This window comes from Eulemur rufifrons, chromosome 3 (assembly GCF_041146395.1).
Source record: "Eulemur rufifrons isolate Redbay chromosome 3, OSU_ERuf_1, whole genome shotgun sequence".
In the NCBI taxonomy this organism is placed as follows: domain Eukaryota; kingdom Metazoa; phylum Chordata; class Mammalia; order Primates; family Lemuridae; genus Eulemur; species Eulemur rufifrons.
In genome coordinates this window covers 92,312,330-92,335,770 of record NC_090985.1, presented here as the reverse complement: position 1 = coordinate 92,335,770, position 23,441 = coordinate 92,312,330, and the positions used below count along the sequence as shown (strand labels likewise).

At 43.7% G+C, this 23,441-nt stretch overlaps 1 protein-coding gene across 1 annotated transcript in view; it reads left to right on the top strand.

Annotated features, from left to right (window-relative positions):
- The window catches only part of CHD7 (chromodomain helicase DNA binding protein 7), a 184,863-nt gene extending 174,898 nt beyond the window's left edge, over positions 1–9,965 (top strand). Inside the window, exons 33-38 of the mRNA XM_069465576.1 lie at positions 1,061–1,288; positions 1,530–1,973; positions 5,084–5,305; positions 6,739–6,879; positions 7,082–7,186; positions 8,991–9,965. Of these exons, the coding sequence (XP_069321677.1) occupies positions 1,061–1,288; positions 1,530–1,973; positions 5,084–5,305; positions 6,739–6,879; positions 7,082–7,186; positions 8,991–9,908 (2,058 nt within the window). The 3' untranslated portion in view covers positions 9,909–9,965. The remainder of the gene's footprint in view (positions 1–1,060; positions 1,289–1,529; positions 1,974–5,083; positions 5,306–6,738; positions 6,880–7,081; positions 7,187–8,990) is intronic.
- Positions 9,966–23,441: the final 13,476 nt, after the last annotated feature.

Below are 23,441 nucleotides of genomic sequence, written 5' to 3'. Positions count from 1 at the left end.
TTTGGAAATCTACCATCTTCTTAACTCAGGAGAGGGTGGGCTGTTTACCCATTTGCTCCAATACATTATGAGATCATCCCAAATGTAGTTATCCATAACCAAAAGCAGAATGGAAATTACTTTTTTGGCTAAATAGCATAATTTTATAATAAATCCCTATGTAATTTGGGTCTGTTTTTCAGGGTGGGGAAATAATCATCCTAATCACCAAAACAGAGCTGTCTGGTTTAAAACAAACAACACAAAACACGGGTTTCAGTCGACTCATCCCCAAGCTGGTCTTTCACAGTGTTAGTCCTGTTTAAGAAACAAGGTGAAAGTTTTAACTGAAGATGCACTACCAAAGACGTCTTTTCCTCCATGTATATCCCTTTAGTTTCCCCATTATGCTGACCTCTGTCATTGAGTATAGGAGGGAGTTTCCCAGATCAGTCAAAGGTTATAGTAGCAGGCACTTTTAAACTATGGAAACTCAGTCTAAAGCTGTAATTAGAATTTTTTAATGTACACGCTTCAGTGAAATTTGAAGTGATAATAGGTGGGGAATGCAAATTGACATTCATTAGGTGTTCCTAGGTTGGTGCCCGTTTCATAATGCTGAACTTTATTAATAGTGACGCTAATGATGTCCCACTTCCTGGGACGCACTGCAATCCAGCCTGTGGATCTGAAGGGCCAGGGTTTCCATTGTCATCCACTGATGTTCACAACAGCTCTCTGTGGAGCTTGAACAAGAGTTACTTTTTAAATATGAGCGTATTTTGAAGGCGATAGCTATTTAACACGTTTTACTGTTTTATGTAGTTCATTGTTGATAATTGAAAAATAGTAAGTTTTCTATATTGGAGCCACCTACAACCTTCTACAAGAGCAATGCCAATATGGGGAATTTTATTTATTTACTTTCTTGTTTGGCGTTTTACCTTGTTTTCTTTTACTCTTTGCCCTCCAATCGACTTTTAGGCATTTTAGGCTCCTTTGCATCTTGATGGATATATTTATCTAGTAATTTTAACCAGGTATTTGTTACAATTTCATGTGACTTTTCTTCTCCCCGCAGGATAGAGTAATGATAAACCGATTAGACAACATCTGTGAAGCAGTGTTGAAAGGCAAATGGCCAGTAAATAGGCGCCAGATGTTTGATTTCCAGGGCCTCATCCCTGGTTACACACCCACCGCCGTGGACAGTCCCTTGCAGAAGAGGAGCTTTGCTGAGCTCTCCATGGTCGGCCAAGCCAGCATTAGTGGGAGTGAGGACATCACTACTTCTCCTCAGCTGTCAAAGGTAAGCTAGAGTGGTTTGTTTTGCAGCTTAACAGGAAGCTCTCTAAACCTTAACTCAGTTTAGGAGCTTGTGTTTCACTGGTCCCATTAGAGATAAGATGGCTGCTGTTTCTTCAGCTCCATGCGCCAGTCACGAATGTTTAATTGCTTAAGCTTCTTGTTCCTTATTTCTGAAAGCCAGCTCATATAGCCGGTACAGTTTAAGCTCATTGCAACTCTATTTTGTTGGAATTTTTCGATAGGAAGATGCCCTCAACCTCTCTGTCCCTCGCCAGAGGAGGAGGAGGAGGAGAAAAATTGAAATTGAGGCTGAAAGAGCTGCCAAGAGGCGAAATCTCATGGAGATGGTTGCCCAGCTTCGAGAGTCTCAGGTGGTCTCCGAAAATGGACAAGAAAAAGTTGTAGACTTATCAAAGGCCTCAAGAGAGGCAACAAGTTCTACCTCAAATTTTTCATCTCTTACTTCAAAGTTTATCTTGCCTAATGTCTCAACACCAGTGTCTGATGCCTTTAAGACTCAGATGGAACTGCTCCAAGCAGGCCTCTCGCGCACACCCACGAGGCATCTGCTTAACGGCTCCCTAGTGGATGGAGAGCCGCCCATGAAGAGGAGGCGGGGACGGAGGAAAAACGTGGAGGGCCTTGATCTGCTTTTCATGAGCCACAAACGGACGTCATTGAGTGCAGTAAGTTGGGGGCTCACTTCCACCGCCTGTGCCCGTGTTGACAGCCAGGGGCCCCACGCTGCTGTCCCCACTGGGCTGTGTTCCTCTCAGCAACGTGGTGTGACAGCTGGCTTCTTCCACCAAAGAAAGAGCATTACAATAAACAGAGTCATAGTTCTGAGCTGGCAAATTGTGTTGATCTCTGGTAAAGATCACTCGGCCTGAACCAAGTGTAGCTTGAGGATTTATTCTTTCCAAATTCTGCTGTATCAGTTACTCCTAGAAGAATAGCCAAAAGCAAACACATGTTCTTTTGAGCCTAGAATTGTTATCTCTGAATTCTTGAGGTGGAAGAAGTTTCTGCTCTTAAAATTAGTGGTATGTTTTGGGGACCTGTGTTTATTAGATTAGTACAAATGTTTAGTATCAGACCTAAGATTTGTGTTCATATGCAAAGCTAGTGACTGCGAATTCTACCTCCATAACCAGATGTTTTAAAAATGTGAGCTACATCTTTGCTAGTTTAGATTTGAATGAAATTCATCCTAATGGATTGGGCTAATGGATTTTGACTTTTCCCTTTTCAATTCAAAGGAAATGAATGCAATATAATAAAAATGATTCTCTTTCCCAATCTGTTTCAATCACACCACCTGAAAATGTGGTGCCTGACTCACCAGTGTCAAGGATTTTACCCCAAAGAACATAAGGACATATGCTCTCTTTTTAAAGGGTTCATTAGCACGAGATACCCTGAGCCCTGGCCCTGGAGCCTCCGATCTGTGCTGTGAGGAGCCAGCCCTGCAGGACGCCTCACTGGCACTGGGCGTGCCATGGGCCTCCTGTGGGCACTAGGACACAGTTTGGGAAATACTGAAATTCAAGATTGAGGGAAGACAATTGTTTGTTTCCACACATTTTTCCTTATTCCATTCTTCTTATTATTTGCCCATTTTCTGTTTCTTGAACCCAGAGAAAGCTTAATAACTTAACCTTTATTGAGTTGAGTTAAAGTTCGGAAATGACAAAATAACATTGACTGAAATTTGCCCCCTGGTGGGGTCTGATCAAAACAGAAGCATCCAGGTGGTTAAGAGTAAGTTTTCAAAGTTGATTGTCAATGCATCATTCATAATGGTGGTCATATTTGTTGATCATATGACTATTTTTAGAATTCTGAAGAAATACACTTTTTAGTGGACAAGCTCTGACTTCTGTGTGTTCTGTAAGTTCAGATGCCATTTCCAGGGGTGTGGCACTCAGAGTTGTCCTACCAGTGATTGGCCTGCCTGCTTGACACTGTCCTACCTCTGATAGATTTTGTTGACTGAAATCCTTTCTTCATAAACTTTAACAAATTGGGGAATTTCTGCGGTTGGCATTTCTTTTTATTTACTGTCATGTTTAATATTTGGATCGTGGCATATGTCTGTGGATCAGGTATTAGGAATTAATAGTGCAGCCCTGATGCTATTTTCCTGTTGCAAGTATACATCCTAGATTAGACTTGAGTCTGACTTTACTCATTTCACTATTTTAAGCTGTTAAGAATTTATTGATATTTTTCTTTTTCTAAAAGCTCAAGCCTGGGAGAACTCCTAATAGATGTTAGTGGATGTATTTTTAAAAAAGCCTTTTCTAATTATCAAATTTTGAAATTTGGGGATTCCCCATTTGGTGTCGTGAAGGCTGATGTGCATGTGAGTAAATTATAAGGAAAGCGTTGATTGATCTGCAAATAAGCTGAGTGGTGAAGAGGTGCAAGCGGTAGGAGTGTTGCCAGCGTGGAACAGGACAGGCCCTACAATCTTGTATTACGTAAACACTCTAACTGGGGACCAGTTTTATGCATTCATCAGCATCGTGGAAACTGGCCCCATTCCCTGTCCCAGGCACCGAGATTCAAAGAATAAAGGACTGACAGGTGCTTGCACTGAGAACTCAGTGTTCAGGGTGGGGTGACAGATAAATAATAATGTGTCATAGTTGTACCGTGTGTGCCATGCCCGAGGCGTGCTTGGGGTACTTTGTGAGCCCAAAGGAAGGCAGGGAGTGGAGCAGGGAGGATATGTGGAGATGCACATGAGGAAGTTCCCTAGAGATGGCCATAATTCAGAAAAGTTTTGAAGTTCATGTAGGAGTCGGTCATTTGGAAAGGGTGGGTGGGGAGCACGTGCAGAAGGACCGAGTCAAGAGAAAGCCTCTCGTGTCTGATGAACTGAAGTCACTGGCTGGGGAGTTTGTTGAGCAGAGCTGAGCTTCAGCAGGGGGAAGCGTGGAGATGGGGCAGGCTGCAAGTCATGGGGGCCTTGATGGCCATGCTCAAGAACTTGGATTTCATCCTGAAAGTAATAGGGACCCGATTACTGAACTAGTTTAAATAAAGGAGTGAGTGACATAACTTTTTGAACTGGGGAGAGCTGTGTTTTAGAAAACTACTCCAGCGTGGCAGCAAGAAGGTTGAATTGAAGAGGGTGGAGCTAGAGTCAAGAAGGCCACTGAGGAAGATTACAGTAACCCAGTGGGAAGTGACGAAGGCCTGAGCCTTGGTGCAGCCGTGGGGACGGAGAAACGGGCGTCTGGGAGTTGAGACAGCAGAGTTTATGGGCCAGCACCTGGATGAAGGCACAGACCAGCCTTCAGTTTGGGTGGTTCTTTCCGGTGCTGCCACACACACCTAACACAAAATGTCGCACTACCAACAAAATTAGATTGTGCACAGAGTGCCAATAAGTTACTTATAAGTGGGCTTTTGGAACATTCCTTTAGTACAAATTATCTTTAATGATGTTGTCCAGGGATCCTCGAGAGATCGCGAGGCGACCTTTTGTGCATCTCCAGCTCAGACAACACCTGTGTTGTGTTCCTTGTGGCTTGGCTGGGATTTCAGAGCATGGAGCCTTGATGGACTGTGAATTCTCTACCTAATTACTAATTCCACAGTGTAAAGAATGACATAAAAGTTTGCCCTTCTAGTTGAATAGCTGTCCCCAAACTGACATTGTTTTGAGTAACTTTTTTCCCTTTTTGATCAAAGATCCATTATGCTAGGATAGCACTTTCTTGGAATAGGACATTGTTGGAATCTCTCTCTTCATGTAAGAATTCAGACCATTGTCAACTTTCTGCAGGAGGATGCTGAGGTGACCAAAGCTTTTGAAGAAGATATAGAGACCCCACCAACAAGAAACATTCCTTCTCCTGGACAGCTGGACCCAGACATGCGGATCCCTGTTATAAATCTCGAAGATGGGACTAGGCTGGTGGGGGAAGATGCTCCTAAAAATAAAGATTTAGTTGAGTGGCTGAAGCTGCATCCTACTTACACTGTTGATATGCCAAGTTATGTACCAGTAAGTATTCAGAGTTCAGGGTTGGAAGGAGTCTTGCTAGGCCAGTCCTCTTCATTCCTGCACAGTGTAGACATCCCTGGCAGCTGGTCCCTCTGCCTTTTGCTTGATTGTCTCCTGGTCTCAAGCATTTCCTGGCTTTTTGTTGTTGGATCTTCTGTGTTAGAGAAAACTCGCTTCAGGTGTGTCCTACGGAAGGCAGCCTTGCGGTTATTTGAAGATGTCTGTTACATGTTGCCTTACTTTTCCCTTCTCCCAACAAACAGATGTGATTCTTCAGTTATTCTTTGCACAGCATGGTTTCCAGGTGGTCTCAGTGTTGGGTAGCACCCTTCGATGCGCGTTCGCTGGTCGCCAGACAAGGCCCAGCCAGCCCAGAGTGCTGCGAAGCCCTTACTTCCATAGACTCTACCAGTTAATGCAGCCCAGGATTTTATTAGCTGCTTTTTAAGCAACACTGTGCCTTATATTAAACATTAGGCAATTCATATCTCCAGAGGGTTGGCCATACAAACTGTTTGCTAGCTGGCAATGCAAATCTTTTACTTCCTATATTGATATGGTTGATTTTTTAAAAACATAAATGTAGAGTTTTACATTGTGTCAAGTCCAGCCTAGTGTTCTTGCCACTCAGAATGTCTCCCCCCCTCCCCCCACGATCCCCTTCAGGATCCTTTCATCCCTGTGTTGGGTCTCATCACAGAGAATCTTATGTCATCAAATGGGATGTCATCTCTGTGTTCATTCAGGGCCACTGACTAGAAATTAGTAAAGGTACTACAGAAAATTTCCCGTAAAAATACCATGACTTAAACATTTGAGGAAAAACGTTAAGTGAGGTTATTGATAGATGAAAGGAAAGGAAAATTCTCAGCTTATGTGTTTGTTTTGTTCTTTAATGGACAGGGGTACAAAGCAGGAGGGAGGTTCTGTCAAGAAAAGTATGGTTTCCGGGCCGGGCGCGGTGGCTCACGCCTGTAATCCTAGCACTCTGGGAGGCCGAGGTGGGCGGATCGTTTGAGCTCAGGAGTTCGAGACCAGCCTGAGCAAGAGCGAGACCCCATCTCTACTAAAAATAGAAAGAAATTATATGGACAGCTAAAAATATATATAGAAAAAAAAATTAGCCGGGCATGGTGGTGCATGCCTGTAGTCCCAGCTACTCGGGAGGCTGAGACAGGAGGATCGCTTGAGCTCAGGAGTTTGAGGTTGCTGTGAGCTAGGCTGACGCCATGGCACTCACTCTAGCCCGGGCAACAGAGTGAGACTCTGTCTCAAAAAAAAAAAAAAAAAAGAAAAGTATGGTTTCTAATAATTAAAATGATTCTTGAAACTTCCATAATAATTGAAAATGAGCTAACAGTTCTCTTGGGCATTTATTTAGGAAAGAGTAAGTACTAAATACAGTTTTACTAAACACATTTTTTCTTTTGCAGAAGAATGCAGATGTGCTGTTTTCCTCATTTCAGAAACCGAAACAGAAACGACATAGATGTCGAAACCCTAATAAATTGGATATAAACACTTTGACAGGAGAAGAAAGGGTGCCTGTTGTCAATAAACGAAATGGGAAGAAGGTAAATGTTGGGAAAGGGAATTGATCTTTATGTGATTTCTTACCCCAGAAAGAAGAGTTTTATCCTGCCATCTTTTACAAGTAAAAAGAGTCTTGTTTCTTTCAGAATTTTCTCTGTGTATAGGTGAGGGAGGGGGGAAATGAGGGGAGGGGAAGGGAAGACTTTGTGTTTTTTTAATCACTTGTCAAATGCCCCTACCCAGATGGGTGGAGCTATGGCACCTCCTATGAAGGATCTACCCAGGTGGCTGGAAGAAAATCCTGAATTTGCAGTTGCTCCAGACTGGACGGATATAGTTAAGCAGTCTGTAAGTACAAGCTGCGTTTCTGTCAAGAAAAGAATCTATACAAAACTGTTTTCCTGAGTTTTTAAAATTTTTCTTTTGGCCATTAATTATTCAGTTGTAACTTATTCTTAGCATGAAAGAATTGACATAATATATCATTTTCATACATCATTTCATACATCATTAATACATCATCATTTCTTACATCAATACATCATTAATCCAAAGTGAATTAATTTGTCAGCTCCAATTTAAAAGGATTTTATAGAAATATACATTCACAGTCTTTGGAGGTAGGCTTACTCCAGGGAGGAGCACCCCTGGTAAGTCTATTTAGCAGTTCATGTGTGGAATAGAATTTATGGTGGTTGAGATCATTAAGATTAACTGGTATATATATATTTTTGATTTCTGATATATATATTTTTATATATGTATCTTTTTTTTAAGATAGGGCCTTGCTCTGTTGCCTGGGCTAGGGTGCAGTGGTGTCATCACAGCTCACCACGACCTTAAACTCCTGGGCTCAACTGATCTGCCTCAGTCTCCCAGGTAGCTAGGGCTAGGACCACAGGCCCACACCACCATGCCTGGCTAATTTTTGTAGGGACAGGGTCTCGCTGTGTTGCTCAGGCTGATCTCAAAGTCCTGGCCTCAAGTGAACCTCCTGCCTCAGCCTCCCAAAGTACTAGGATTACAGGCATGAGTCATTGTGCCCAGCCTATTTCTGATTTCAAAATAAACAAATAAAAAAATACAACAATTCTGCCTAAAATATTTTTATTAGTTTTTTTTTTAAAAGTAGTTATTGGTATGCTGATTCTTTTTTGTTCCTTTTAATTATACAGTAAAATCAACTTTTCTTTTGGTGTACAGTTCTATTAATTATAATACACATGTGGTTTTGTGAACTGCCACCATAATCGGAGTTCCCTCATCTCCCAAAGTTCCCTCGTACTGACCTTCCCCCAACCCCCTAGTGCCTGACTACCACCGACCTGTTCCCCATCCCTAGAGTTTTGCTTTTTGAGAATGTCATAACAGAAACATACAGTATGTAACCTTTTGAGATGACTTCTTTCTCTCATCATACTGCAATTTATCCAAGCATTTGTGTGTATCAGCTGTTTCCATTGCTGAGTGGATGTACCATTGCGTGTTTATCCATCACACATTGAAGGATATCTCGGTTGTTTTCAGATTTTTGAAATTACGAATAGAGCTGCTGTAAACAATTATGTACAGGTTTTGGTATGAACATAACTTTTCATTTCTCTAGGGTAGGTACTAAATATAATTTTAATTCATTAAATTTTTCATATTTTCAATTTTTATCTTGCATATATTTGAAACATGTAGAATAACACATTGTAGAATGTATAAAAATCCTGTAGGTAATGTATATAATCGCCTATTTTCTTGTTACTATACTCTTTTGTAATTTTTCTCCCATATGAAATCTTTTTTTAATTGACAAATTGTATATATTCAAGGTGTACAGTGTGATGATTTGATATAGTTAAACATCATGCACTTTCTGATGTGTTATTTCCTGAGTTAGCTGTGGATGCGGCTAAGTTGACATTTACCTCACTGATAGAGTAGCCTGTAGCAATTTTCCTGCAATCAGCATAATTCAGGAAGCCAACATAGTACACACAGAACTTTTGCTCTCAGAGTTTATCGTTGAGCTTTTAGACTAGACATAATTTCTTACATGTTTCCATTTAGAACGTCAGTTTTCCCTTCGTCACAAAGGCCGACACTGAAATTACGTTCTCTTCGGCCACCTTTATAGCCACTGTTCGCCCCCCCTTTCCTGCAGGGTTTCGTTCCCGAGTCCATGTTTGACCGCCTCCTCACGGGCCCCGTGGTGCGGGGAGAAGGAGCGAGCAGAAGAGGACGAAGGCCCAAAAGCGAAATCGCCAGAGCGGCCGCGGCCGCCGCTGCCGTGGCCTCCACGTCGGGGCTCAACCCCCTGTTAGTGAACAGCCTGTTCGCCGGCATGGACCTGACGAGCCTGCAGAATCTCCAGAACCTCCAGTCTCTCCAGCTGGCAGGCCTCATGGGCTTCCCGCCAGGACTGGCAACAGCCGCCGCCGCCGGGGGCGACGCTAAGAACCCTGCCGCCGTGCTGCCCCTGATGCTGCCGGGCATGGCTGGCCTGCCCAACGTGTTCGGCCTGGGCGGGCTGCTCAACAACCCCCTGTCGGCTGCTGCTGGAAACGCCACTACTGCTTCTAGCCAAGGAGAACCGGAAGACAGCACTTCAAAAGGAGACGAGAAAGGAAACGAGAACGAAGAGGAGAACAAAGACTCTGAGAAAAGCACAGACGCTGTTTCGGCTGCTGACTCTGCGAATGGATCTGTTGGTGCTGCTACTGCCCCGGCCGGACTGCCCTCAAACCCGCTGGCCTTCAACCCCTTCCTCCTGTCCACCATGGCCCCGGGCCTCTTCTACCCATCCATGTTTCTACCTCCAGGACTGGGGGGATTGACGCTGCCTGGGTTCCCGGCATTGGCGGGACTGCAGAACGCCGTGGGCTCCGGCGAGGAAAAGGCTGCTGACAAGGCCGAGGGAGGCCCCTTTAAAGACGGAGAGGCCCTGGAGGGCAGCGATGCTGAGGAGAGCCTGGATAAGACTGCGGAGTCCTCCCTTTTAGAAGACGAAATAGCACAGGGTGAAGAGCTAGACTCGCTTGATGGGGGGGATGAAATAGAAAACAATGAAAATGATGAATAACCAGTACCAGTTCCAGTTCAAGTGTTTAAAACTTTTGACAAGTGGTAGTCCTACTGTTTACACTCACAGTTAATGTTCATACCTAGTTTTATAAGCTGTTCTGTAACATAGTGTAGCAAAAAAAAAAAAAAAAAAAGTCCAAGTCATGTTATACAGGTGTGTCAAAAGGTATCTTGGTCATTAAGTATTGTGCAGTGCATTATTTATTATCCCTAGGAGAGATGAAATTTGAGAGGTGATCATGTCTTTTTAAGGAAACTTACATAATGCTCTGCTTTTCTTTTTTTCTTTTGGTACCATTGGTATTATAATAAAGAGCAATTTGTAACTGAGTGGCACTAATGGAAGGAAGTGCTGCTCAAAGGAAGTATGAAGTTATATATTTAATTTTTTAATTTTAATTTTTAATTTTTTTGCTGTGAAGGTCAAGATGAAATTTACCATACATATCATACTTGCTCATTCGTGTCCCTTTTTGACTGTATGGGGGTTCCCACGCTCGCGCATACACACACATCATACACTCTGACAATCTCCACGCTAGTGTGAACGTCTCTGTCCCGAGGCGCAGCAATAATAAGGCAGCTGTTGAATGTGAAGGGTCCCTTTGGAAAATTAACCTACTGGGAGGGTTCTTGCCAGACAGAACTACAGTTCCATTGTCTCGTGGTCTTGTAATGCACTGGTATAAACAAAATAAATAGATGAATAAATAAAGAGTGAGAGAAGAGAGAATCAGGTACCTTTTTTAAATTAAAGGACTTTGTTACTTTAGCCACAAAGCTAAAACAGCATTACCTCAGCTCTAAACTAGCCTTGAAGTTTACAGACATGACTTTGTAAATGTATTGTTTTTCTTTGTTGTGATGTCCTTTTATTTTTTCTTTGAAAACTGCTATCATGTAAGATAAAATGTAAATTGCTGCCAACTGTAGTAATGATGCTTTTAATAAAAGTGACCCATGATATGCAGAGATGTAATTATAGAACGTAGTGTGTAGGGAAACTGGTGTTCACTCTATTTTTTGTATTCGCAATAGATGCAAATACAGCACTCTGGCTTTTGTACGGTTTCTTGATATATCCTCTTACACAAGATTAGCTTTTAGCAATACGCTAAACTGTCTTCGAGACTAGACAGGAAGAAAAACCTTGAATTACCTTCACATAATTCCACTCCAGATATCTCAACAGAAACGCACACAAAACCCTCCTATTCCTCCCTCAAAAGGGCATCTGAGACTGAGAATACTTAGAAATGTGTGCAGCGCAGAAATGTGTGCAGCGCGTGATAATGTGGTACCCTGAAGAACAAAAGGGCAAAAGAAAAATGAGGCTTTAATAGGCACGATATCTAGGTCATTTATCCTTGGTTAATGGATAGAAAAACACAATGCCGTAGTGTCAGCAAGGGACACAAAGGCACTCTGGTGTCCTGCAGACCAGCGCTGGATGCCAGAAACCAGTGTGTGGAAAAACCCATGTGGAATTAAAACAGACCCACTTAAGCACGCACGCGCGCACGCACGCACACACGGTCTCAAGGGTTACTGATGTGTGGACCTCTTTATGACCTTTGGTATTTGAAGTAAAATATAATTTGAGATCTACTGTTTTCACCTTTTTATGTCACCTGAATAAACGCAAAGCCGTATTTCCGTCCAGTTAAAAGGAAGAGGAGGAAGAGATGTGGACCAGGTGGTTCTGTGTGTGCTGCCCGCCTCCTCTCCCCCCAGCCACGCACACACTCCGTCCCCACCCAGCGTGCTGCAAGACAGTCACAGTTCCTTCCAGACAATGCGATTTCGTTAATTCATATCCCAAGGTGAAACATACCCATTATCTAGAAAAGGAACGACTTGAAACCTCCACCTTAGAGAGCCTGTGATTGCTTTTACTCATCAACGCTACCGTTGCCTCCTGAAAGTTAATGGGTGGCGTGCACTGGAGGAAAGTGTCTTTAAGAGAGTATCTTCTGCAATGGAATTTTTCAGACATGGAAGGGAAGACTAGATCTGCACAAAGTACAGGGAATTTAAATATTGAAATTACTGAAAGACTTTTTAGACCTAAAATAACTAAAAGAGTTAAGTAGGGAGACTTTGTTTAATAAAATGAGTCATAAAAGGGTGTTTTTCTAAAGTTCTTTATAGTAGCAGAAATTTTCCTATGAGCCTCTGTAAAGGGAGAATACAACGGGACTCTGTCCCCGTCCGAATAAGATGCTGAGGGCAATGATGGTCTTCAAGGGCGTAACTGCAGTCAGCAGCCTGCTATGGGCATTGTCTGGGATTCATCTGTTAACGTGGCTTTAAAGTCATTCAGATTTTCATATTGGAAAATGTACGTTTTCTTCCAATGGAATTCGTGGTAATCTTGAATGTTCCTAAGTAACAGATATTTTCAATTCCGTATGTTGCTAATTGGTGTGGACTGTGTGCTTGGTGTGCATAAAGCACCGATGTGCTAAGCGCTCTTCCTGGCATCGCCGCCCCATCGGCCCCTCTCCCTGAGGAAGTGCTGTTCTTCCACGGGGAGGCTGAGGCTGGGGTCCTGGCGTAACCGGACAGCAGAAAGTGCAGGAGCAGGATTTGAACCCAGGCTGGCTTCAGAGCTCATATAAGCTCTCCTGAAATACTGCACTCTCGGGTCTTTGAAAGAAAATTATTACACAAGGATGATGTGAAGCGTTTGGTGTTTCCATATTTTTACATTTTTTTCCCCTCACCCTTTGTTAACAGCTCTTAAGTTTGAGCTTGGGAATTAAGAGAAAGCCTGCTGACTTAGAGCCTGGAACAATATGAGCTTGGGCTAAAGAAACTTGAGTCCCAGTTACCTCGTTTAAATTTGGATTTATTTTGCCCCACAAGTGTTTTTTTTTTTTTTTTTTAAATCAGTCTTTCAAAAGATGAACTTCGCCTGCTGCTGTAATGGAGCTTACATTCTGATGGGAAGAGATGGATAATAGATTACAAATAAGTTGTTTGTGCGGCAAGGAAGACTATTAAATAAGGTAATAGGGTGGTCAGGAAGGAGCTCTCTGTAGGGGACAGCTCTAGTTGGAGAATGTTCCAGGCAAAAGGAACAGCAAATGCAGAGACCTTGAGTTGGGAAGGAGCTTGGGACTAGGAGGGGTGGGGAGACGTTCTGCCCAAAGGAGTTGGGGGGCAGGGTCCAGATTATATAGGGCCCGGAAGGCCCTGGTTGAAGGTTTGGATTTCATTATAAGTTCTATAGAAAGTCCTTGGAAGGTTTTATGCAAGAAAATGATAATATTCATGTTTTTAAAAGATCATTATGGCTGCAATGCAAAAAAAAAAAAAAAAAAAACTTGTAAAGGGGAGTCAGGAATTCCAGCTGGGAGACGGCTATAGCAGGTCAAGGTGGCGGGTGGTAATGAAGGAAAGCAGTGGATGGATTTGGGATGTATTCTAAAGGGGTAGAGCTTCCAATTTAAATGAACTCTTCAGTGAATAATTTGAATTAACTCCAGAACTACAACTGAAATATACCCAAAGGTAAAACCAGATAAAGAATGTTCACCATGCTTTTTTTTTTTTTTTTTTTTAAATAAGAATGCCGTGGTTAGTGTTATATGAAGAAGGTACCGGAAACAGAGTTTTCTTTTGTGGACTGTTAAAAAATTTGCTTTTTAGTTCAATGAAAATTGTTAATTTTCTTTGGGAAGAGTTCTTAGAAATTATTTGACAGGTGGAGGAGATGGGAATGTATGAGCATTGTTGAAGCAATGTGTGTGCAGTGAACATCTCTGTGTCTCTAAGAGCCATCGATAAATTTAAATTAGGAAGCAAAACAATGTAAATGACTTCTACTAACAAACACTTAAAAGTTAGATAGATCTTATTCACTCAACTTGGCTCTCTAATGAGCAATTTTATGTATTAAGCACAGGTAAAATTTACCACAGTTTTATAGACACAGTAAACTACAGTTGGCAAAATAGATGAATAAATTAGCTTCTGGAATATTTTGTCTAATGGAAGCATTTTATTGAATTTTTTTGGTAGGGGAGTCACAAATTTGGCGTTTTCTGGTAACAGTTAGGATGGTCATTTTCAAAGCATTTTGGACGACTGAAGTCATTTTATATGGTGCAACATAGACCCACAATCCTAATGGCTCTGTTGGTCTCTAAGTCTTACTTTGGCTCTACCAATGTGGAGTTGGATTTTAATTTGGATCTCCCTAATCAAATGTTTGCCATGTAATTTAAATGAAATTGAAGAATAGAACAGTGACAAAATTTCAAATATTTTTGCATCTTCAGAACGATTTACTCTTAGAATTTGTTTAGCTCCTAAGCACACTGAAATTCTCTTGAACGAAGATGGCAGGATTCCACACCCAGATATTTACAGGCACGTTATTTCTGTGTACTGGGGCCTTTCCACTGTCGGCTCCTCTCTGAGCCTGCCTTTCTCACGAGCTCTTCCCTGGGCTCCCAGATAAATCTGTCATGGTAGATTTCGAGTTGTAGCTAAAGGACAGCATAGCAGATTTCTAATGTGTGATAAATAGAAGACTACGTCAAAATATTGTTTGGGAATCACTTCATGCTCCAGGTAACTTCCTCCATTGTCCCCTCCCCACCTCTGCATTTGGATCATCTGAAAGCTCGATTTCAAAATTACAAAGGAGAGAAACCCGATTCTTTTCTGTGACAGGAGCCAGGTACTGCGGTGGCTGTGCAACCCCAAACCACCTCGTCATTGTCAGCCTCAGTTCAAGAGACCTGCACTTGGATGTAGGCTGGATGACCGAAACCTGAGAAGGCTGTAAATTTAATAGTTTGGGGGAATACACGTGACAGTTTAGAATAGAAAACTCATCCCATCCGACATGTTTCACCATGTTTCCTTAGGAGTCAGGAAGCTCGATGTTTCAGAATTCAGCATTTTTGTTAATAACCACTTGTGAGTTAATCCATACCACACCCAGTAAGTTAGGCCAGTGTTGTTGCCGCCACCTTTTACCTGGGGAGGCGGGTCATTTGCCCAAGGCTGAGTGGTGAGACAAGTGTGGCGGCTGGCACTGGAAGTCAGATTTCTCCAGTGGAAGCAGTGGCTAGCTGTAGCGTTAATTCAGGTCTATGATCTTAAACTGAAAAACAAAACCTAAAATAGAGCAAGCTACAAACTCTTTTTTTTTCTTTTTCTGAGACAGAATCTCACTGTGTCACCCCAGCTAGCATCCAGTGGCATCATCATAGCTCACTGCAACCTCAAACTCCTGGGTTCAAGTGATCCCCCTGCCTCAGCTTCCTGAGTAGCTGGAAGTAAAGGGCGCACCACTACACCCGGCTAATTTTTCTATTTTTTGCAGAAGCAGGATCCCGCTCTTGCTTGGGCTACAAACTCTTTTAAAAATAAATGGTGGTAACAAATCAAGGTTCCAGAATCTCATGCTGCAAGATGAAAGCGACTAGAAAGATGTTCATAGCGTTTTATTTATGTATTTAATCAATTACAAGAGTGCTTTATATCCATGCCGATTCTATGATATGACCTATGTATGCAACTGACAGTCTAAATATTGTTGCACACTATTGAAGCACACTCTCGAGGATTTCTGGATAGTGAATATTGCCCTTTTTCCCGTAGCTACTTTGTATCTGAATGGCCCAAAAGGCAGCCCCAGCTTGTAGAAGTCGAGATGACACAGTCTGGAACCTGTGGTTCCTGCAAGGATGGAAAATAGCCCCAGCAGAACGTGTTGTCCACCCACAGGCTTTCCTGGGCTACTGTGGCTCTCATGGCAATTTGCATATCTGCAGCTACGAGCTAATGTTCTCCTCTAGGCTCAGGGGCCCCTGCAAGGCAGCTCCATGGTCCTTTCCATCTCATTGTAAGAGTCGGTGGAAAATGAGAGGCGGCCATTGTGTCCGACCGCGCAGGCATTGTTCTTCCCCAACGAAGCTGGCCTGTTTCTCAGCTCCCCGTTTCTGCTCCTTCAGCCTTGCTTAGCTCCTGAGGAACAGCTGGACAGACTCAGAATACCCTGAAGTTTACGTAAAACCATTTAAAAACCTCCCTCTCCCCCTTACTCTCCAAAACGTAAAGTTAGAAACACTCCCCCCCTACTCCTTTTCTTTAGTGCCCCACTTGGTATAGAACCTGTGTGTTCTGAAAGACAAAATAGTAATATGGTCGTGGCAACTCTATGCCGAAGTGCTTGGTGCGGCCCGCAGCCCCCGGCCCACTTTGGGAAAAGAATTCCATGGCCACAGAACACATGGCAGCAGCAGGGGCAATAAAATTAAAGCTGGAAATGTCCCTTTGCATTTCAACCAAAAAACCCTATTGTTGAGGACTGTGGCAGGTATCGATTATTTGTTACCATTAAAATCTTCCTATTGGATATAGTTACTGCAAAGACATGACTACTGTTTATGGTGTCAGGGAAACAAAAGCTTTTGTATTTATGTTGTTTTTTTCTGTTGTTTGGGGACAAGTCAAATGAACAAACAACAGCGGCCTTCCAAGGTGCAAAGGGAATAGGAGAGCGGGGTGTAAAATACAAGGAGAAAAGCAACTCTGAGAATCATTTGTTGTTTGTCCTTGTAGCTCAAATGACTAAATGGCCAAAATCCCATCTCCAGCTTACATGCTTCGGTATGCCTGAAAGCTTCCCCAAGGTACTTTAAAACTTCATTTCGTAGCATGGCACAACATTAAAGCATAATGGAGAAGGGTCCATGGACAACAGGATGGACTGCAAGGCGCTGCTGATGGACACTTGCCTGCAGATTAAAATACACGCTGATGTGGCACATTTATTCCCATGGATGGTGTGGAGCGTGGTAACTCTCCCTGCCCTCAAGCAGACTCTGAAAGCACCAGAACTTTTGTGGGAGTAGCTGTTAGGATGCAAATTTTCCTAGCCAGCTGATTGTCAGTTGTGGCTACATGTGCTGAATAAAGGAGGTACTGAGCCCAGAGATCCCGGGAGAGGGCATGTGACTCGGTCGGTTGTCCTCAGCGCCCTGTAATTTTAGCTTCCTGCAGTTGATCACCTCATCCAGAGCAGGGACAGCTTAAACTGATCATGTTTTGCTTTAAGGACGGGCCATCTAGTCTTCTGAATTATTGCAAAAAAGAAAAAGGTTTGGGATCTTCAGTTAAATGACCCACATGTCAATCTCTCCTGCATTAACACAATCATGTGCCACACCTCTTAAAGGTGCCACCAATGGTGACTTAAAAATGACAGCAGCAGGGACCTGAGAATGGCATTCTGCCACCAAGGTCCGCAAGCTGACTTTCTTCTGAACTTGGACACTCTTGCTCGATGGTTCAGTGATGCAAAGTTAGCGCGTGGCTTAGTTGGATCTTGCAGGCAGGTCTTTGGACGCTAGACCACATAACGTGGTCTTTCTACCACATTATGATACCAACCAGGTAACTCCCACCACGCAGGGTGGCAGCGCTGGAGGGCAGAAGCCAGCATGTCTCTGAGCCTCACCTTCCTCACCTGTAAATTTGGAATAGCAACAGTAATGATAATGATAAATGCCTGCCTTGTAGTGTTGTGTGAGGATTAGAAATAGTGAACATGCAAAGTCCTTAGCACCTGGCACTGAATTGCTACTTAGCAAATGATAACTTTACAACCGTCATGATCATCTGATGAATTCCGAGGAAGTGGCATCGGAGAATGCAGCCTCAGAGCTGAGCAAGAGGCCAGGGCGGTGCGGCCCGAGAGGGCCGTCTTCTAGGAGAGAGTCTGGTGCCCGTCCTGAAACACAGGCAGCCCTCAGCTGAACAGAGTAATGCAGACTTGAGCCTGGAGGGGTGGGGAGTGGGGGTGAGCCTTCTAGAACACTAGTTCTCAACACTAGTGAGCTATACAGCTAGCACTGGGCCTCGTACGCATCCAGATTTAGACAAAAATTGTTTCTAAAGCTTCATAAAATATAACACACTCTTAATCCCTCTAATACACTCTAATATTTTGTGTTGTATTCTATTTCATTAGAATAAACAAATAAATGTTCATTCCCCTCTAAAGTGATTTCGTGACCCAGTAGTGGTTGGTGGCTGGCACTTTGAAAAATCCTGCTTTAAAACAAGGGTTCTTACCCCGGATCTATGGACGGGCTTTGTGGAAGGGGGCAAGGGCAGCCCCCAACCCCCTGAGCTCGGAAGTATAATTACGTGTGTGTGTATTTTTCTGGAGAAAGGACCTCTAAATTTCCTCTGGTCCTGGAAGCATCTGTGACTCCCTCTGTGAGAGGGCAGGGAGAAAGCGCGCCAGGAAAGTAGCTCTGAGTTGACTGGGGTAGCTTTAACTGCCACTTCAGAAGTGGAGAACCCATGAAAGACCAGACCCCAAAGAGGAAAAGCCACAGGTAACCTGAGTGTCCCCCCAGATGCCCCCTGTACAGAGGCCTCTTCCCTCCACTGTGTGACGGCCACGGACTACACTCCCTCTTCCCTGCGCAGAGTGGGGCTGGTGGCAGCCCCTTCCGTGCAGGCCTGCCTCGCAGGCTGAGATAATGCCTGCAGAACTCCTAGCACGCTGGTACAGAACAAACACGCTCACAATGCCAGCCATTGTGCATCCCGTCCCTGCATGAGGACGGTACCACAGAGAATGCTGTCCCCATTGTATCTGGCCAGTGCTCGTGTGAGTGTGTGTTTGTTTTTGATGGAATGAATTTTTTCCCTCATTCCTTAGCACAGAGGCCGATAGAAATTCAGGGCAATCTAGTCTGGCTCTAGGTCCCTCCCCTCGGTCCTCACACAAAGCTAGAAGACAGAGGTGAGTCCTTGTCTCCCTGTCTGGCTTCTGGAAGTTGGCCCCGGGACCCAAACAGTGTCCCTGCCAAGCTAACGCAGGTTCCTGGATGCCCACGGTGTGCCCGCCCCTGCCAGGTGGCAGTCGGCGCCCGAGGCCACCACGCCCGCCCCAGCGCACTCGCCCACACTCCTGTTCCTACTCGCCCTTCCATGTAAAAATGAAACCAAAGCAAAGCAAAACAGGCCCTGGAGAGCTGTCCTCAGCTTCCCTGCTCACGCGGAGGAAGTGGAGCAACAAGGAAAAAGGTCTTCTGCATAAACTGTCTCCCTTTGAGGGAGTCTGGATTCCTGCCTTCTTATTTTAAAAGCCAATGTGGTTTTTTCCTGCTGTTCTGTTCCATCACAAATGCCAGGGCCACCAGGGTCGTGACCCCTCTGGATGCTGTGTTAGTCACAGGGGACCGTGGGATGGGCTCTCGGCTGCAGGAGGGAGCGGGTGCAACGTGGACCTCTGCGGGAACTGCCTCTCCTCCAAAGCTCCATTCAAAAGGGCGTGGCGAGAAAGGCTTGGCTGGTTTTATCAGCTCACACCCGGTAAAGGATGAAGATTATACACCTACAAGGACTGGGCCTGTTTGCTTCTAATCGGGTGTTTTTATGTGTAGGTTTTCCACCAGAAAAAAAGGCATGTTGCGTGTTATGGGCTGGATCATGTCCTTCCAAAGCCAGCAGGCTGAAGCCCTAACCCCGGCACCGAAAAATGGGACTGTATTGGGAGACAGGGCCTTAAAGAGGTGATGACGGCAAAATGAGGTCAGACAGGTGGGCCCTAATCCAGTCTGCCTGGTGTCCTTATAAGAAGAGGAGATAAGGACACGGACACACACATACCCAGGGAAGGTCTCTCAAGGGCACAAGGAGACAGCGGCCATCTACAGGCCGAGGAGAGAGGCCTCGGAGAAGCCACCGCTGCCGGGACCTTCATCTCAGACTGCCAGAACTGCGAGAAAACACGTTGCTGCTGCTTCAGCCGCCCAGTCTGTGGTGCTTTGTGATGGCAGCCTGTGCAGACTAATAAACTGTGTCTTTTATGAATTCACACAGTAACAGTTTACAAGTCTGGCCAACCACATGAGAAAGGGAAAAAGTAAGGAACCACCATGTGAAGTGAAAAGCAGTATAATATTGTGACTGGCAAGAAGGACTCTGCCTGGCTGAATCCCAAACTGTGCGCCCCAGGCGAGGCGAGCTCCTCCCTTCTCCGGACCATTCCCTTAGATGAACAGTCGGAATGCTGGTGATGAGGGTGGTGGCGGGGATGATGCCGGAGCCCTGCAGGGGTGACTCAGCCAGTTCACGGAGTCCAGCGTTTGGCACTGCACTGCCCCTAGTAAGCACAAACCCGAGACCTGGGCCAACGTGGGACCTCCCCTTTCCAGATGTGTGACCTTGATTGAAAGTCACTATTTCCCCGGGGTGGGGGGGGCGCTTTATTTGCACAGTGAGGACCTCAGTGACACTTGTGCAGACCCTTTCAGCTCTAACATTTTATTATTCTAATAAATGTTGATCTGATGAACCATTGTCTGCAGGGAGTAGGGCAACATCTTGGGTTGTGAGTAGCACAACATTCGGGGGTTTCTCCGCTCTACATGTTCATGGTCAACAAACCCAAGAAAATGGGGAGGACTTTAGGGAATGTCTTTCCAAATGATGTCCTTTAAAAATGGTGTCCCTGCCAAACTAATGCAGGTTCCTGATGCCCAAGGTGTGGTCCCTGTGCTCACAGATTTGTACCCTTGGGTTCTGTAGGCATTAACACAAAAAGAGAAAAGAAAAAAGAACAGAAAACTTCTACTTTTAAGCAGTGCAAAGTGACTGCAGTAAATCTGTTTAGGTATCATCATGTTTGACTTTAAGAAAATGGCTAAGCTATGGGCAAGGTAATTCAAGAAGATATAAATGGCTGCATTATAATAAGCAGACACCTATTTTAAGCATGATCTATGTTTTTGAGAAAATTCATTACAATAAGTCTTACAATACCAACCTCTTCAATGAATTTTTCATGTCTGCATACCAAGATATATATAAAACGATCGTAATCATATACCTTTGGGGCAATGCTGAGCGCCAGCTGTTTCAGGGATGATTTATAGGTTGCCACGCTCAAGGTTAATAATCAGGAGAAACAGGTTACAGTATGCAATGTATTTATGTCAGGTTAGAAGTTCAGTTAGTGGAGATAGCATGTTATAAGGAAGCACACACTTTTAATTATTTTCTAACCGGCCCCCACCCACATTTCTCTGCAATAAACTAAAAATAAATGACGTTTTACATAGGGAAACCTCTCTGCTAAGCATATCTTCTGGTAACTGTTGGCTTTATTTAAAGGGAAACCACAGCTAGGAATTATTAGCCCTACATGTGAAAACACAGCTTGACGGTACTTAAACATCTGTGCAATGGGCCTGCGCAGAGGGTGTGATGGAGCTTTATAAACATCGAGGTAATTACGCCCTTATTGAATTGCAGCATTTTGCTACTGGCAGGAGCTCTGACAGGATTTTCAAACATGTGGCCCATACCAGCCACAAGTCTACCTCCAAAAGCACTAAAACGAAACTTTCCTATCTTTGGAGACAAAATTATTACATCAGTTTGATAAAACTCTCACAAATGTTCCCTTTTTTTTTTTTTTTTTTTTGAGGTAGAGTCTCACTCTCTTGCCTGGGCTAGAGTGCCGTCAGCCTCGCTCACAGTAACCTCAAACTCCTGGGCTTAAGCGATCCTCCTGCCTCAGCCTCCCGAGTAGCTGGGACTATAGGCATATGCCACCATGGCCGGTTAATTTTTTCTATATATAGTTTTAGTTGGCCAGATAATTCATTTCTATTTTTTTTAGTAGAGATGGGGTCTCGCTCTTGCTCAGGCTGGTCTCAAACTACTGACCTCGAGCGATCCACTCGCCTCAGCCTCCCAGAGTCCTAGGATTACAGGAGTGAGCCACCGCGCCTGGCGAATGTTCCCTTTTAAAGTTGAGACAAAATTGATCTTGTTGACCTAGGAAACTTTTTTTTTTAATAATAAAGAGAAATTTGGGGTTTTTGCAGAGTGTTTAGTGCATCGTGCTCCTCGATCATCACTGTCAGGCTATACCGACGACGTCTTGCTCCTGTTTCACTTCTTTCTGTTTTCTTTTAGCCCAGGTCTAGTTCCTCAGCGCCCTCCAACCCCACCCCAGCCAGAAGCCAGCTTTCTAGTATGTTTATTATATATATATATATATGTGTGTGTGTGTTTATTTTTCCTTGTATTTTTTCAAAATGTCATCTGTGTGCATATATACATTTATGTAAATGGTATTTTGTTATGTATCTTAGTCTACTTTTTTAACTTTTGTGAGTTTCTCTTATTTTTAACAGCTTTATTGAAGTCTAATTAGCATAGGTCATACCGACAGGTTTAGGTAAGTTTTGACACCTGTGAAGCCATCACCACCACCAAGACGATGAACATCTCCATCTCCCCCAAGAGTTTCCTCACATGTCTCATTACACCCCATCCCACCCTCCCCGGCCCCTCATACTCAGGCAAACACCAGCCTGCTTTCCGTCACTATAGATTAGTTTGCATTTTCTCAAATTTGATGTAAATGGAATTATATGGTATATACTCTCTTTTTGTCTGACTTCTTTCACAAAGCATCATTGTTTTTGAGATGTGTCCATTTTGTGTGATGTATCAATACTTCACTTCTTTTTGTTGTTGAAGAGTATTCCATTGCATGGATACGCCATCGATGGACAGTTGGGTTATGTCTAGTTTCCGGCTATTACAAATAAAGCTATGCACAAGCTTTTTAATAGACATATGCTTTTGTTTCTTTTAGATAAATGCATGGGACCGGAATGTCTGGATTATATGGTAGATTTATGTTTAGCTTTTTAAGAAACTGCCAGATTTTTCTTCAAAAGGAGTTGTATCATGATACTCTCCTACCAGAAGTGTTTGACTGTTCTAGTTCCTTCACACACTCGTCAACACTTGGTATGGTCAGTCCTTTTCATTTTAGACATTCTAATGGGCATGTAGTGGCATTTTATTATGGTTTTTAATTTCCACTTCCCAAATGACTAATGAAGTTGAGGATCTTCTCTTGTGTTCATTGGCCATCCATATGTCTTCTTTGGTGATGTGTCTGTTCAAAATCTTCTGCCCATTTCTAGGGGAGAGTGTTTATTTTCTTCTTATTAAGTTTTAAGAGTTATTTTTATAAGCCAGACACAAGTGCTTTATCAGATCTATACTATAATTTGCAAATATTTTCTCCTATGTCTCTGGTTTCTTTTTCAACTCTTTTTTTTTTTTTTTGAGACAGAGTCTCACTCTGTTGCCCCGGCTAGAGTGAGTGCCGTGGCGTCAGCCTAGCTCACAGCAACCTCAAACTCCTGGGCTCAAGCGATCCTACTGCCTCAGCCTCCCGAGTAGCTGGGACTACAGGCATGCACCACCATGCCCGGCTAATTTTTTCTCTATATATTTTTAGCTGTCCATATAATTTCTTTCTATTTTTAGTAGAGATGGGGTCTCGCTCTTGCTCAGGCTGGTCTCGAACTCCTGAGCTCAAACGATCCGCCCACCTCGGCCTCCCAGAGTGCTAGGATTACAGGCGTGAGCCACCGCGCCCGGCCTTTTTCAACTCTTTTAATGGTGTTTTTGGAAGAGCAGAAGATTTGAGTGTTGATGAAGTACAATTTATCAACTTGTT